The 17,764-nt window shown below is 38.8% G+C and overlaps 1 protein-coding gene across 3 annotated transcripts in view; it reads right to left on the bottom strand.

Annotated features, from left to right (window-relative positions):
* The window catches only part of LOC132822970 (phosphatidate phosphatase LPIN2-like), a 93,721-nt gene that overhangs the window by 44,834 nt on the left and 31,123 nt on the right, over positions 1 to 17,764 (bottom strand). For 2 of the 3 annotated variants that reach the window (XM_060836440.1, XM_060836442.1), the window contains 6 exons: positions 15,566 to 15,766; positions 14,335 to 14,430; positions 10,144 to 10,442; positions 5,138 to 5,245; positions 4,933 to 5,053; positions 2,967 to 3,456 (listed from right to left, as the gene is read on the bottom strand). In XM_060836440.1, coding sequence (XP_060692423.1) covers positions 2,967 to 3,456; positions 4,933 to 5,053; positions 5,138 to 5,245; positions 10,144 to 10,442; positions 14,335 to 14,430; positions 15,566 to 15,766 — 1,315 coding nt within the window. The remainder of the gene's footprint in view (positions 1 to 2,966; positions 3,457 to 4,932; positions 5,054 to 5,137; positions 5,246 to 10,143; positions 10,443 to 14,334; positions 14,431 to 15,565; positions 15,767 to 17,764) is intronic. The other variant, XM_060836441.1, reaches the window with a different exon arrangement.

The following is a 17,764-nucleotide window of genomic DNA, read 5'->3' as shown; positions in this document are numbered from 1 at the left end:
CTGGTTTACGATACCTCATTACTTCACTTGTTTGTGATTGACAGGGTGCCAGTTGAAGCCACTATCTCAACTGTAAACATAATGCCCAAGACTTCAATCCATATCTGCTACCAATTTCCAGAAACTGAGTTGCCACTAAAGGTAGAATTCAGGAAAGAAAATGATAAGTCAACAAACAAGACTCCAAACAAAAACAAAATGAAGCTTCTGGTGAAAATCAAATCTGCTTGCTGCAGCATTCCTTCCACATTTTTTTTGTCTGAGGCCAGGAAAATTAATAGGGTCTGCTGGGATCTTAGAAGCATTTGTGTAGTGAGATATGCAAGGGTGGGGCATGGGGAGGTAAACTAGAGACAAAGGCAGAGAATGGAGTCAACAGAAAGGCTGAGAAGCACATTGGTGGTAACAATTACGCAAGTGTCTCCAATATCCACCCTTGGTTTTGGGTCACTAGTTGACTACAGAATTTAAAAGAAATGCCTAAAACAAAAGGACAGAAGAATATGCCTTTGAGATGGCACATACAGGGGTGAAGATATACAGAGTGAAAGCAACGTCAAACTTTTATGCTTCTCCTACTTTCTATGCCTCTCATTAAAATAAATCAGGGCATAATGCACTATGTACTTTATTTCACTATTTACCAACAATAATAGTTTGCCATCTTTCCCAATTTCTCACTCTGCAACAGCTTAACTTGAAAATCTTTTTGAATAAATAATCAAGTCTGGTCACTACAAGTCCAAAAGTAAAATGAGTGAAGACAACCTATCAAGCTACACTACAATGCCAATAATTAATCCAATATTGGCAGAAACTATTTGGAAAACACACTTCTAATTAATAGGACAAAAAAAAATTCTTAAAATGCACATTTCAATCTGTCTGGAGAGGACAGTAACAGAAGTTCACCTTCAAGCCCACACCATCCAAGCTCGCAATTGTCACCTTTTCTTAACTGCCACTGCATCAAACCCCTGGAACTTTCTACATAACAGGACTGTGCTCGAACCTGCACCAAATAAACTGAAGCAATTCTAAAGGGCTGATTACTACAACCTTCTCAACCGTAATAAAGAATAAGCAACAAGTCGCTGGTAATGGCAATCACTCACTAACTAAAAGATTCCCACTTGCTAAAGGTAGACTCACCTGCACATAGCTGCACCCAGTCTATGTTTGCCAAATCCTGACTAATAATATTGAAATACATTTTCCTCAATTTAGACACTTAACGTTTGCACTATTCTTATCCCTTTCCATAAGGACTTTGAAACTTACAAAGTTGTGGTCACAATTCTCAAAATGTTCACCCATTGATCTTTAACTGCTTGACTGGCTTCATTCCCTAGGATTAGGTCCAGCACTGTCCCTACTCAAGAAGGACCGTGTACATACTTGAAAAAATCCATCCTGTCTAATCCTTTTACACCAAAGGCAGTCCCAGTTAATGTAAGCAAAGCTGAAGCCCCCAATAGCAGCACGGTGGCTCAGTGGTAAGCACTGCTGCCTTACAGCACAGGGTCCCAGGTTCAATTCCAGCCTTGGGCGACTGTCTATGTGGAGTTTGCACATTCTCCCAGTGTCTGTGTGGGTTTCCTACGGGTGCACCGGTTTCCTCCCACATTTCAAAGCTATGCTAAATTGCCCATAGTGTTAGGTGAATTAGTCGGGGGGCGGGGAGGGGTGGGGGGGGGGGGGGGGGGGGGGACTCTTCAGAGGGTCGGTGTGGACTTGTTGGGACGAAGGGCCTGTAACCACACTGTAGGAAATCTAATCTAATCTAATCTAACTCTAACCCAGCGTCTTCTCACACCTCTCTGCAGTTTGCTTCTAAATCTGCTCCTCTAGCTGTTAGGAGGCCTATATTATAATCCCAGCAAGGTAATCACCCCTCTTTTTTACATTTCAAAGTTCTACTCAAATGAAAACCCTTCTAGGACATATCACTCATTACTGCAGTGATAGTTTCCTTGATTAATGATGCAATGCCTTTATCTCTCTCACATTCCCTCCCCCATCGCAGAAACTTCTATATCCTGGAATGTTCAGCTGACAGTTCTGTCTTTCCTTTGACCATGACTTAGTAATTGTAACAGTATCACATTCTTACAAGCTGATCAATGCTCTAAGTTCATCTGCCTTACCAGTAAAGCTCCTTGCATTAAAATTGATGCAATTTAGCTTTCTAGATCTCCCAAGGGCCTTATCCTGACACTGTCTTCTCTATCGACTGGACTGTCCGAACATTCCTTCTATATCTGATTCTCGTATCCCACGTTCCATCTGCTCTGCGTCCCATCTCCCTGCCAAATTTGTTTAACACCCAGCCAACAGCACAAAAACCTCCCCAATATCTCACCAACAATTAAATTCCAATATTTATTATCAGGCTTACAAGAAAGGCATCTTTCCAATTTGACTCAAAATAGTTTAAAGCTGAAATCAAACAGATTTTTTTGACTACAAGATTAGAAACCCAATTTTCAAAAGATCTTAAAACTTTATGTTCCCTTGATTCCAGCCATTTCAGAATCCTCTCAAACCTGGCTTTACATTCTAGAATTCACTACCTAAACTTCACTGGCACTCTTTCCACAGAGTCTTTAAGCAAGCGTTTAGTAACCCTCCAATTATGTCCTACTTTGGTTTTTCAGCGATTTTTTAATTCTCTTGAGACTTTCCTTTATCTTGAAGACCCTGCAGATACCCCCACACCAGTCTTGAACTTCCATAGATTTCAGCCAAACAAAAATCTTTTGATTTTCATTTACGGTGGTACTTTACAAAATATCAATATCATAACTAAAGATAAAATAGCTCTAAGTGTAATATATTTCTGAAAATAAATATGGATTATATTTTTTTTGTATTATTACTGTTCAGTGAACTGGCAAAAAAATGCATTTCTAGAAAAGCTAACTTTTTGAAAAAGCCACAGAAAAAAATGTTACAATTATTTTTACCTTTCTTTTTATCTACTTCTTCTGGTTTTACATTGGTATCGAGGCATAATGTCTGTTGGGCTGGATTATTACTACTTTCTAAAGCATGTGGGCTTTCAGGTTCTTGACGAGGAGTTGGCTGAAAGACCTCAATGCCTTGAGATTCTGATGTACATGTTTCAGTAGTTTCTGACAGCAATGTTTGGCCTGCAACATTTGACACTAAAGTCTCTGTCACAATGTCTGTTTGTTCCATTGTCCAAGAAGTGTCTTCTAGGAATGCTGTCTCTGTTTTGGGTAGTACTGTCTGCACCATGGATGTTTCATGCAATGCAGGACTTCTTTGGGTTCGAGGCTGAGGCTTGAAAACAGTTATGATATTGTCGATTTCAGAGGAATCACAAGCAGTTCCATCTGCTGCACTACTGTCCGTGATGACTCGGAAATGTGTATGTTCAGAAGGTGTAATGGTGGCTATTCTTGGCTGCTCACTCTTCTCCATTTTACTGACCTACAAGAGGAATGCCATTTCTTTATGCAGTCATTAGGTTATGATTGGAACATAGTTCATCATAAATGCAGTGAAATACAAGTTAACAGCTTTTAACACTTGTGCAAGAAAAATGCTTTACAAATATTGTAAAGATTTAGTAGAGAATATTTTCAATGTGGTATATAATCAATAAAAATAAGAGTTTTCTTTGACTACCTTTTATTGCAATTGTGCTATAAATAATCACATTAAGACACTTTGGAACCTAAAACTAAGGATGCAGTTACTTCATCAAACAAGATTTGAAAATATTTTTGCTCACAAACTCAAATACTTAACAAAAGTGAACAGTTAAAAAAAAACACAATTCGTCTGTATTGCTATTTATAATCTTCAATCTGCATCATTTTTATGAGGAGAAAGTGAGGGCTGCAAATGCTGGAGATCAGAGTTGAGAGCGTGTTGCTAGAAAAGCACAGCAGTCAGGCAACATCCGAACAGCAGGGGAATTGACGTTTTGGGACAGAGCCCTTCATCAAGAATGAAGCTGGGAACCCTGGGGGTGGAGAGATAAATGGGAGGGGAGGTGGGGCTGGGGAGAAGGTAGCTAAGGGTGCAACGGAGGTGGTGATAAAGATGATAAGTCAGAGAGGGGGGTGGAGTGGATAAGTGGGAAGGAAGAGTGACAGATGGGACAGGTCATGAGGGCAGGGCTGAGATGGAAGGTTGGAACTTGGCAGGGGGGGGGGGGGGTGGGGGGGAAATGAGGAAACTGGTGAAGTCCACTTTGATGCCCTGGGGTTGAAGGGTCCAGAGGTGGAAGAAAAGGCGTTCTTCCTCCAGCCATCGTGTGGTGAGGGAATGGCGATGGATGAGGCCCAGGACTTGCATGTCCTTGGCAGAGTGGGAGGGGGAGTGAAATGTTCAGCCATGGGGCGGTAGGATTAATTGGTGCGGGTGTCCTGGAGATGTTCTCCAAAATTTCTGAGGCTTAGTTTCAAAAATTTGTTCTAAGTAGTCTTCATAAAATGAAGAGATTAATCGGAATTCAGGTTCCTTGTTCAGGGTTCAATATTCTCACTTCATCACATTGGTGGTTCGCCTGAAGGTACTGTGCAACCTGGTTCACTGCTAAATAACATACTTGCATTGCTACCCAAAATAATGAACAGTTAAAAAAACACAATTCATTTGTGTTGCTCATTTATAGTCTTCAATCTGTATCATTTTCATGAGGAGAAAGTGATGTCTGCAGATGCTGGAGATGAGAGTTGAGAGTGTGTTGCTAGAAAAGCATAGCAGTCAGACAGCAACCGAGGAGCAGGGGAATTGACGTTTTTGGGGCGGAGCCCTTCATCAGGAATGATGAAAAATAGCAAGATTTAACAGGGAACACTGGCTGAATTTTTGTTTGTACAGCTTCAGAAAAAAATTACTAACTGCACAAACTGAAGTAATGCAAATATTTGATAAAGTTATCAGTTGATACTGTACCTGTGGAAAACCTCCCCAAGTCCACTGCATCCGAGATTCTGTTCCCATAAAGGATCCTTCATGTGATTTTACAACCAATTCTGAGTCACTTTTTGGTGATGAAATTCGATCGTAAGAATAGCTAAAACAATACATTTTGTTCCGTAAGTTTCTTAACATTATTACAATAAAGATAAACTATAAAGACAAACTTCAGTAACCATACCTCTCAACAGAAGACCATTCACCATCTGAATATGGATAGATTTCTCGAGAGTAGTAGATGCTTGAATCTTTATTGGGTACTTCAGAAAAGAAATTACACATTTCACTGCTGTAGGAAAGACAGAATCATGATTGGTGCATTTACTTTCCAACAGTATAGAGAATATTTTAGATTAAGAATAAACTTTACATCTCTATCAATTATTCAAAAATAAAAACAGATCTTGCTGTATGAGCAATGATCATATAACATAGAACAGTACAGCACAGGGAACAGGCCCTTCAGCCCACCAAATCAATGCCAACCATGATGCTATTCTAAACTAATCCTATCTGCTTCCAGATGGTCTGTATCCCTCTATTATCTGGCTGTTTTGTCTGTCTAGATGCTTCTTAACCCTTGCTAACTTCTGCTAAGTTTCGGCTTCTGACACCTTCCCTGACAGTGCAATCCAGGCACCTAGCTTTTCTCTCACATCTCCTTTAAACGTTACCTCTTTCACTTTAAACTTATGCCCCTCGTACACGGCATTTCCACCTTGGGCGAGAGACTCCAACTATCCATCTTATCCATGCCTGTCATCATTTTATATACCTCTCTCAGGTCTGTGTTAGGTGCACTAGGCAGAGGGAAATGGGTCTGGATGGGTTACTCTTCGGAGGGTAAGTGTGGACTTGTTCAGCCGAAGGGCCTGTTCTACACTGTAGGAAATCTAATCTAATCAGAATCTGCCAGACCTCCTGAGCTGCTACAATAATTTTTTTGAGGTGGCACGGTGGCTCAGTGGTTAGCACTGCTGCCTCACAGCGCCAGGGACCCGGGTTTGATTCCAGCCTTGGGTCATTGTCTATGTGGAATTTGTGTGGGTTTCCTCCCTGTCCCTAAGAATCTCCTCCAATTATTTCCCAACCACGGATATAAGGCTCACCAGCTTATAATTTCCTGATTATCCCTATTGCCTTTCTGTCTGGGACTCACCAGACTGGAGGCCATCACAAGAAGGCGAGGCCTCGAATTTTGAAGCCAGGCATGATCTGGAGACTTAGCCGGTACGGTCTTGGGGTTAGGTGCAAGCACAGACTGAGGTGGAAAAATCATAACTTGAGGTATTATTTTATTTTTCCTTTCTAATGTTGAACATTTTATTTTTAATCTATTTATGCCAAATAATTAAGTATCTTAACCTGGGTACCTTGTACCTAAGATGGCGCCGTAAGTGACAACATGCAAACTTTTCACTGCACTTATTCGCATGCACCTGACAATAAAGCTAATTCAATTCAACTTTAAAGAAAAGGAAAGCATTGGTTATTCTTCAGTCTCCTGTGACCTTGCCTGTGGCTAAAGAGGATATAAAAATCTCTGTCAAGAGCCCACCAATCTCCTCCCTGCCTCCTTCAGTAACCTGGGTTAGATCCCATTCAGCCCTTAATGTTTTTCCAAATACCTACACCTTCTTAATAGCAACATGCCCCAGAGTATCAAAATACATCTCTCTAAACTAAGCATCATCCATGTCTTTCTCCTTGGTAAATACTGATGCGAAGTACTTATTAAGGATGTCATTCACTTCCTCAGGCTCCATACACAAGTTCCCTCCTTTGTCCTCAAGTGGTCCCACCCTTTCCCTAATTAGGCTCCTGCTCCTAATATACACATAAAATTCCTTGGGATTCTCCTCAATCACATTTGCCAAGGGCATTTCATGGCCCCTTCTAGTCCTCCTAATTTCTTACTTAAGTTCTTTTCTGCTTCATTCATTTTCCTCAAGGGCTTTGTTTGATTTCTCTTTTGTAAACCTTACACATGCTTGCTTTTCAATTAAATTTACAACATCTTTTGCCAACTTCATCTTTTAACCTCACAGGAACATGCTGGTCCTGAATTCTGGTCAACTGGCTTTCAAGAGACTCCCACATGTCTGATTTGGATTTACTGTCAAATGCTACCCTCAGTCCAATTTTTCCAGTTTCTACCCAATACTGTATAATTAGACTTCCCCCAGTTTAGTACTTTCACCCGAAGTCTTATACTTTTCCATGACTATCTTAAAGCTTACAGAATTGTAATTACTGTTCTCAAACTGCTCCCCCAATGAAACATCAATTATCTGGCCAGACTTTCCCTTGCTGGACTATCTATGTATTGTTTCAAGAATCTCACTTGGATGCACCGAACAAATTCTAATCCATCCATGCTCTGGCACTAAGGGAGTTCCAGTGAATATTGTAGAATTTAAATCACCTACTACAACAACCCTGTTGCTTTTACATCTTTCTATGATCTGCTTCCATACCTGTTCTTCTATTTGCCCTGGCTATTGAGAGGCCTATAGTATAACTCCACCATAGTGGTTGTACCTTTCTTACTCCTAACTTCTACCCAAATTGCTTCACTGGATGACCCCTCCAAGATGTCCTCTCTTAGTATAGGTGTGACATTCTCCTTCATTGGTATTGCAGCACAACCATCCTTTTTATATCTCTCTCTGTCACACATGAAACATCTAAACTCTGGAAAGTTGAACTGCCAGCCCTGCATTCCCGAACTGCTCTCCTGACTGGCACTAGCAAAGCTCCCTACAAGGATACTGGTGCCCTTTCAGTTTAGGTGGAACCCATCCTTCTTGTACAGGCCCCGCTTTCCCTGGAAAAGATCTCAATGACCCAGGCATCTGAATCCCTCCCTCTTTCACCAGCTCTTTAACCAGACATTCAAACATCTTCCTATATCTGGCCTCACTAGCACATGGCACAGGGAGTAATTGCAAGATTATAACCTAAGATGTCCTACTTTTCAACTTCCTACATAACTCACTAAATTCCCTTTGCAGTACCTCATCTCTCTTTCTGCCTATGGTGTTGGTACCAATACGGACCACCACTTCTTCCTAATCACCCTCCCTGTTCAGAATGTGCTGTGCCCACTGAGACATTCTTGACCCTGGCACCAATGAGACAACATACCATCCTGGAGGTTTGCTTGCAGCCACAAAAACCCCTATCTGTGACCCTGACTATTGAGCTCCCTATCACTATCATTCACCTATGCTTCAACTGTCCTTACAGGTTTTGCACAGAGGTAGTAACAAGCAAAGGTAAACAGTTTTTTTTAAAATCTTGTATAAAACATTTAAAAAAGCACAATTATATTATCTTAGGCTTATTTTGATAAGATAAAAATACAATAATTGAAAAATATGTTAATGTCTGCTGGGACAGTATTAAATCAAGAATTGCAATTCTGACTTCTTTTCTCCATTAGAGTTGAGAAGATTAAGGAGAGGCTTATTATTAAAAAGTCCATATTACAGAGGTGGTTGTGCTGGATGTCTTAAAATGTGCAAAAGTGGGTAAATCTCCAGGACCTGATCAGGTGTACCCTAAAACTCTTGAGGGAAGGCTGGGCTGCTTGCTGAGATATTTGTATCATCGATAGTCATAAATGAGGTGCCAGAAGACTGGAGGTTGGCTAACATGGTGCCACTATTTAAGAAAGGTGGTAAGGAAAAGCCAGGAAACTATAAACTGGTGAGCCTGATATCAGTGGTGGGCAAACTGTTGGAGGGAATCCTAAGGGATAGGATTTCCATGCATTTGGAAAAGCAAGAACTGATTAGGGATAGTCAACATGGCTTTGTGTGGGAAATCATGTCTGACGAACTTGGTTGAGTTTTTAGAAGAAATAACATAGGGAATTGATAAGGGCAGAGCAGTGGATGTGAATCAAATGGACTTCAGTAAGGCATTCGACAAGGATCCTCATGGTAGACTGATTGACAAGTTTAGATCTCACGGAATACAAGGAGAACTATCCATTTGGATACAGAACTGGCTTGAAGACAGAAGACAGAGGGTGGTGATGGATGGTTTGTTTTTCAGACTGGAGGCCTGTGATCAGTGGTGTGCCACAAGGATCAGCGGTGGGTCCACTGCTTTGCTTCATTTATATAATTGATTTGGATGTGAACAGAGATGGTATTGTTGTAAGTTTACAGATGACACCAGAATTGGAGGTGTAATGGACAGCAAAGAAGGTTATCTCAGTACAATGGGATCTTGATCAGATGGGTCAATGAGTTGAGGAGTGGCAGATGGAGCTTAAATTTAGACAAACGTGAGGTGCTGTATTTTGGAAAGGCAAATCAGGGCAGGACTTATACATTTAATGGGAAGGTCCGGGGAGCATTACTGAACAAAGAGACCTTGGAGTACAGGTTCACAGTTCCTTGAAAGTGGAGTCGCAAGATAGGATAGTGAAGGCAGCATTTGGTATGCTTTCTTTTATTGGAACAGAGCATTGAGTATAGGAGTTGAGTAGTCATGTTATAGCTGTACAGAACTTTGGTTAGGCCACTTTTGGAATATTGTGTGTAATCCTGGTATCGCTCCTATCAGAAGGAAGTTGTGAAACTTGAAAGAGTTCAGAAAGGATTTACAAAAATGTTGTCAAGGTCGAAGGATTTGAAATACAGGGAAAGGCTGAATAGGTTGGGGCTGTTTTCCCTGGAGCATTGGAGACTGAGGGGTGACCTCATAGAGGTTTACAAAATCATGAGAGGCAAGGGTAGAGTAAAGAGACAAGATCTTTTCTCTGGGTAAGGGAAGTCCAGAACTAGAGGGCGTAGGTTTAGGGTGAGATGGGAAGCTTTAAAAGGGACCTAAGGGGCAACTTTTTACACACAGAGGATTATGTGGAATGAGCTGCCAGAGGAAGGGCAGAGGCTACAATTACAACATTTAGAAGGTATCTGGACGTGTATGTGAATAAAAGGGTTCAGAGGAATATGGGCCAAGTACTGTCAAATGAGACTAGATTAGGTTAAGATATCTGGTCGGCATGGACAAGTTGGACCGAAGGGTCTGTTTCCGAGCTGTACATCTCTATGACTCTAAGCTTGTGAAATGTCTCATTGAAATAGTTTAGAAGACAATAATAAATAAATAACGGTCAAATATGTAAAACCATGGCAATGGAAGAGTTCCTAAAGGCTGACAATAACCTACTTTGTTGGTATACATCGCAGCTGTTCTTCTGAACTAATGTCCATGTCAGCTATTTCTTGCTCATCCGATGAGGACTCCTGGTCATCCTTCTTTGAATTGTCAGGTTTGTGCTTCCTTCTTCGACGTCTTTTCTTTTTGGCTGAAGTATTATTTATAGTGTTGTCAATTTCTGTACCACTAAATAGACTGGGCAGTTCCGGATTCTGAATTAACTCAGGACTAGCCAAATCTTGCTCTCTTGCAAAATAAGCTCCTTCAACTGGTATCGGTGATGTTGTTAAGTGTGTTGGAACAATGCCCTGTGGGGAAAAAAAAAGGGCAAAAATGGTATTTAGGTCAAGTTTAACTGTACTATCACACCAGTACTGTTCCTTTTTCATTTAGGAATGAGCTTCTGAAAGGAATGGAGAAACTGGGACTGAAGATATAAAGATTTCTTGAATCATAGAATCACCATACGTTTGAAAAATTTCCAAAGCACATTCACAGAATTACCATTAGTTTGGAAATTTTCTAAAGCACAGGGTGGTACATGTATGGAATAAGCTGTCAGAGGAAATGGTGGAGGCTGGTGCAATTGCATCATTTAAGAGGCATTTGGATGGGTATATGAATAGGAAGGGTTTGGAGGGATATGGACTGGGTGCTGACAGGTGGAACTAGATTGGGTTGGAGTATCTGGTCGGCATGGACAGGTTGGACCGAAGGGTCTATTTCCATGCTGTACATCTCTATGACTCTATAATATTATTATTATTATTATAATATAGAGAAATTAAGTCACAAAAGGTCATAGACATTTAATCCTTAAACCACTATAATGTGATCTGTGTGGGATAAAATAGCTTTGCTATATGCAAGTCAACCTGATTAATTCAGGTAATTTTTTTTGAGAACATTATTAACAAGAGAATATTCACTTTATCATGCATATGCTAACTCTTTGGAAAATTCATAATTAGTCCCACAATTTTGCATTTTCCCAGTAACTTTATGAGACTTTTCCCTTTCAACTATATTACCAAATCCCTCATAAAAGGTACTATTAAAAAAAACTTTCCCAAATATTTCAAGCAGTGAACTCCAATCATAACTCACTGTATAAAAACAGATTTGTTCGTGTCACCTTGGTTCTTTTGCCTTACCTTAACCCTACTCAATACGTGCTGAGGCAACATGGTGGCTCAGTGGTTAGCACTGCTGACTCACAGCGCCAGGGACCTGGGTTCGATTCCAGCATCAGAAGACTGTCTGTGCAGAGTTTGCACATTCTTCCCATGTCTGCTTGGGTTTCCTCCCACAATCCAAAGATGTGCAGGCCAGGTGAATTAGTTATGCTAAATTGCCCATAGTGTTAAATACATTAGTCAGGGGAATGGGTCAGTGTGGACTTGTTGGGCTGAAGGGCGTTTCCATACTGTAGGGAATCTAATCATTTTGCTTCTGAAAACTGACCTGGCACCTGATATTGTTACAATCTCAAAAGGGACACAATAACTTTGAATAAGAGATTTGAATTCCCAATGATCAACTTAAAATTTTAACATTTCAAGACGTTATTGGATTAAAGCAATTAAAATCCCACCACAGCAGACGGTGGAATTTGAAATCAATAAAAATCTGGAATTAGATTGTAATGATGATCATGAATCCATTGCTGATTGTTAGAAAAACCCATCCTTAAGGGAAGGAAACTGCTACTGTGACCTGCTCTGGCCTACATGTAACTCCAGATCAACATCGATGTGATTAACGCTTAACTGCCCTCTGGGGTGGGCAATAAATGCTGGCCTAGCCAGTGACACCCTCATCCCATAAATGAATAAAATAGCAACAGCACCTAAACCATTTGGTAGGCAACTCATACACGAAACTATAGAAAAATGACCTCCCCTTCACCTTTTCATAAGAACCAAAAAAATCCTCACTACAGTTATCATTTACATCCTACTTTGGACAGAGGCCAGCATTGTACTCAGCTTCCAACAGGTTAACTTGTCCTAGTTTCGCCGAGTTGTAATTTCAAGAGTCCATTAAAAAACACCCCTCAATTTCTGAAGAAGTCCCAAATTGATGGTCTGCAAATGTATTTCTAGTAATTCTTTTCTTCCCTGTTCATGCTAGGATAAATCTTCTAGATTCTTTAAAGTTGTAGTAGAATGTGTCTTGTCTTATCAACCACAGGATGGGGAGCTTTCACCCCTGCTGAGACATTCTGCAACTCTTCATAACAATGTCAAACCTCCTTTTCACTCTGATTTTCTATCCAGAAACTTAACAGGCAGAAAACTTGCCAGGGTGCTTGCTTTTGCTTCAAGTGCAAGAAGCATCTTGGTAATGAATTCACCTAGCCTGCAATTGGCAGTGTTATATTACTCCTACCAAATGTTTCTTTCCAGGATATTCTATTTTACCTTAAATTACACAGATGGTTTAAAAAAATTTACAAACTTCACCTTCCTAACATTATGAATTTGCCTGGTTTATCAAAAACAATTTCTTTGATGCTGTTAGATCTACTCATAATCTTTTGTGAAAGAGGGAGAACAATTTCAACTTTGTCGCCGCTAAACTGAAGTTCTGCTTTATGGAACCAATTGAAAAACTCAGATGCTTACAGCACATTGGGTTTGCAAAGATCTAACTATACGAATCCTAATTTCTAGCTCTTGGCCCACAGCCCTACAGTCTCTCCAAATACAAGCGAATAGCTAAATACAGCCTTAGCTACAGAGGGAGAGGCTGAATAGGCTGGGACTATTTTCCCTAGACTATTGGAGACTGAGGGGTGACCTTATAGAGATTTATAAAATAATGAGATTCATGGATAGGATAAATAGACAAGGTCTTTTCCCTGAGGTGAAGGAGACCAAAACTAGAGGGCATAGGTTAACGTGAGAGGGGAAAGATATGAAAAGTGTCCTAAGGAGCAAAGTTTTCAAGCAGAGGGTAGTGTGTGTATGGAATGAGTTGCCAGAGGAAGTGGTGGAGGCTGGTACAATTACAACATTTAAAAGGCATCTGGATGGGTATATAAATAGCAAGGGATTAGAAGGATGTGGGCCAAATGCTGGCAAATGAGACTAGATTAATTTAGAATATCTGGTCAGCATGGACAAGTTGGACCAAAGGGTCTGTTTCCATGCTGTACATCTCTATGACTCTATACGCTAAATGTTACAAGTGTTTCTGACTAATCCAGTCCTTCACAAGTGACTTCCATCTTCCATGATTCTCAAATAGTGAAAGAAAAGTTCTCAAATCTCCTCTTAGCCTTCTACATCTTTGTAATTACATGCCCCCTAGTTGCTAATCTCTCTACTAATGGAAAAGATGCCTTTCCATTCACTCTATGCCCCTCAGAAACCAGTAATCCTGCAGCTATAAGTAAAATCATCACAGTCCTAGCAGATTGCTCTTATTAGAGAGAGACCACTGGCAGTGAGTTCAACCTGAGAGTCGCCACACTTCAGGTGAGGGGTGAGATTGAGAAGGTGGGACCTTCATGGCAACCTCAGCAGGCACAGGAATTAAACCAGCACTGTTGACATTACTCTCTATCACAAATCAGCCAACCAGGCAACTCAGCTAACCTATTAAAAAAAAGGAGATATCATACAGTGTTCTGGAAAAAAAATTCAGGTAGTACTTCTTCCTCTACAAAAAGCAGTAGAAAAATTGGAATTCCATCTCCTAAATAGCTACTAATCATGTCAAATCAACTTGCTGCTCTTCATGAGAGCGGAATTAGACATTTCATGAAGTGATAGATATATCATTGTTAGGTCAATGCATTAATGAACACAGAACAGCAGCAGGAAGTTTAGGCACAATCTAATAGAAGAGTGAATCTTAAACTCCTGCTTCTAAAAGCTGCAAAGCAGTATTAGGAAAAAAATCTGTACAGTTCTCAAAACTCCTAATGAGAAAAATTACTACAATTATGAATTTTTTTTAAGGATTTTATTGGAATTAATTTTAACCTATTTTATTATTTCTGAATCAGAATCAAAAGAATGAAAACCAGCTGCATATGATGAACTTGACCAGAAGCCACGGCTTACACCCACTTTATACCCATCAGTAAAACATTTACAGCATTGGTTTACAGTGAATACATATTGGAAATACGAAAGTCCAAAGTTTAACTGCTGCGTGAGACACCTAATTTATTTCTAAAACACAGCATACCTCATCTTTCTCAGTTTCTTCCACAAAAAAAGCCTCCCCATTGTCTCCAAGTTTCATTTGTAGCTCTACGGGTTCACCATTGATTTCAATGTCAACCTGAAATAAACAAAAACATCGTACATAACCAGCACTTCATTGTTTCGCTGCTCCAATTGAATGTCAGATCCAGCAAAAGACTAATCTGTATTCAAAGTCACATGCTTCAAAATCTTATAACTGCTTTGCATAGTTCCGAATAAAGAATATTTTAGAGTGTAAAGAAGCATTTATGTGTTTCAATATAGGACAGAGCCAACAAAAATAAATTCGTTCAGGACATTGCTGTTAATATTTAATGGTTTACAGTCTCTCATCATACTTGTAACTATTACATTAATAAACAAGCATATAGCTTCAGCCCAAATAGCAATAAGCTTCACTAGCTCATGGTTATTCAATTAAAAATATCACAAGAGTTCAATTCACTTAATGAGTTGCTCAAGAATATTTCAAAATATGATTTTGATTTCCATTTTCCAGAATGGAGGATTGTTTCTAAATGTAAATTAAGAAGTTGGGTATTCACATGAAAATTACTTGCAACAGAAGAATGCTGCAAACTTGAATTATTTCCAACAACATAACTGATTCAGAAAAATAACTTTAATGAAAGCTGTCATTATCTCAAATTTCAATTCTCACATCCTCTAAAATTACAAAATCCATTTTCTATCATTACGAAGCACAAATATTTGATGAAAATTCGTTCACGAAATGCACATAACAATTTTTTTAAAAAGAGTTTAAAGCTCTACGACGTTGCTTAATATTTTCCGTCACACCACCATAAACAAGATTCAACCTTCTACAGATGAATAATGCACAGTGAAATGGAGATTTAGTGAAGAAAGAAATTAAAATGACAGAACTATATCAACTTATGGCTAGTTTCCAGAAATTCTAAGTGTAGAATTTTAGTTTAGAATTCTTCCACCATCTGTGCAAGGTTTCAGAGAGTATATATTCCTTACTTAAAAAAGTTGAAATACTAAAATGGCAAAATAATGTTTCTATCAGGAAATACTTACATATCTGACTACGACTGGTATTGTAAACTGATGTTTTTTTAAATTGTGGAAATGTAAAACAAGAGAAAAGGTTTGGAGCAGTTAGTTCAAGAATTGAGGCCCATTACATAGATTGTTTATATAGGTTTATATATTGTTTATCAATGCTGATAAAGTGAACTTACCACCTTCTCTTTTGATCGCAATACCCCAAGCTTCCCAAAACGAACGTGAAAGGGTGAACAATGGTACGAGCCATCTGGCTGCCTCACTACGATGACATCGATGCATCCTGTCAAGGTAGCTGGATTCAATCCTTTGTAAAGCTCCTTCACCGTGACAAACACCTGCTCAGCCAACTGCCCAACATAATTCATGGCTTGGGACTGAAATAAAGTTAAAAGAAAATTAGTTACTATACATCAGAAGTCTCTGAATAATAGCACTTCATGGTCAATGAATTAAATGGCATATTAAAAACAAGTTCCAAACCAGGAATGTTGAATGATGAAATTATAATCTAACTAGAGGGAAAATAAATCTTTTCTGCATGAAAAGAGAATACTGAAATGCCTTTAAAGTTTGGAGATATTTGGTGTAATACTTCATTTTCCTGGACTTTTTAAACAGATTTGCTAACAACTACAGCCTTACGGTTTTATGGAAGAGAATACTCTTCTTCAGCAGGACAGGATTTTTCCAGCCTCCAACCAGTATTGAATTAGCTAAAAGACAGACAAATTTGAAATAATAAATTCATAAATATATCAGCACAGAAGGTGGTGACTTAAGCTCATTATGCTTGTTGCATTATTGATTCTGTTTTGCAGATGTCAGTTTTGATTCTATTTCTTTTGAATTCTTTTATTCTTACTTATTGTGATTAGCTCGGCTTATAGTCATTTAGACTGGATATTTGCATAACCCTTTGCATGAAAAAAATTGGATTAAAAGTATAAAGTATATTGCTGATTCTGTGGGTCTATGAAAAAATATCACTGTCCACCTTCTCAGAATTGAGAATTTTAATTAGATATCCCTTCAGATTTCTGTGCTAGAGTAAATAAAGACTTTCAAAGCCTCTCAATTTTGGCTCTCAACCTGGTATTACCATCAAAACAACTGTTGCACTTTTGCATATCTTCTATAGAAACGTGCTAAAATGTATGCCAACTAACAGCTTACATATTCAAAAATTTGACAGTATTTTAGAATCTACAGCTTTTGTTTATTAATAATATAATTAATTCACTACAGATGAAAACTCTTCATAGCTACCTGCATAATTACTATTCTTGTAAGTGACTGCATGATAGATATTTTCACTGGGAAAAGGGTAAACAACTGCTCCATTATCATTCTTGCATTACCACAGTAATGTACACTTTGACCACAGAGTTCCTGAGATTTCCTTCAAAGACAAATATGTTCAAACTTGGGATTCTACTATCGAAAATTAATGCTTTCCATAGTAATATGATCCATGGAAGGTTTCAATACATATCTTAATGTCAAAAAATGTTTCCAGCTCTCAGTTTCTACAGCATCAGCTCCCAAAGAACAGGTGTAAGACTCACTTTTTTTTATCTCTAGCAGTGGTTCCATTATTACTGGTTTACCTTAAGTTATGCATGTCAGTTTGTTGTCTAGTTGATGTAAAAAATATATAACCTTGTAAATGCTCCTTTAATAATTTGTTGCAAGCAAACACAATAAATCATCAAGACTACCCCATCCTATTAAAGGATATCTTTCACACACAGTGCACAAATGTCAAGCAACATAAACTCTTAGTGATACCCAAAGTGGAAAAGAAAATTCAGCCTATTAAGCAATAGCTATCTCAGATTCTTCCTCGAACTCACCAAGAACCATCAAGGAAGCTAGAGGAACACTAAATTCTTTTAACATTTTTTCACTCACAGTTAAAACAGCCGTTGCCCACATTTTCTCTTAAACAATGCAAGATTGTAGAAACTTTTCAACTTCCAACTACACTTAGCCATCTATTGTCACTTCACTCTTATAAGCCTTAATATTAAAGTATTAAAATTAAAGCCTTTATATTCAATAAAGAGCGACTTGTTTCGCTTTCAAGTATTCAGAAGACTGTTAATTCACATTCTCTGATAGCAATGGGTAATTCAAATACAAGTTAGATACACCCTTTAGTCGTTATGATTCATCAGATCATGCTCTGTGATATGACTTGATAACAAGAGCAATTATCCAGTCAAAGAGCTGACTAACTGGTGAAAATCACTGCCTTGGAAACCAAAGCCGTAAACATAATGTATTGATTACAAAGGTAACGCTCAGAAAATCTAGTATAGCAATATTTCAGAATAAAGTGCAATTGTAAAAACTTGTATTCAAGCTTCTTT

The sequence above is a fragment of the Hemiscyllium ocellatum genome, chromosome 15 (genome assembly GCF_020745735.1).
Source record: "Hemiscyllium ocellatum isolate sHemOce1 chromosome 15, sHemOce1.pat.X.cur, whole genome shotgun sequence".
Classification (NCBI taxonomy): domain Eukaryota; kingdom Metazoa; phylum Chordata; class Chondrichthyes; order Orectolobiformes; family Hemiscylliidae; genus Hemiscyllium; species Hemiscyllium ocellatum.
Note: the sequence above shows the minus strand (reverse complement) of the source record. Positions and strands in the feature narration are given on the sequence as shown.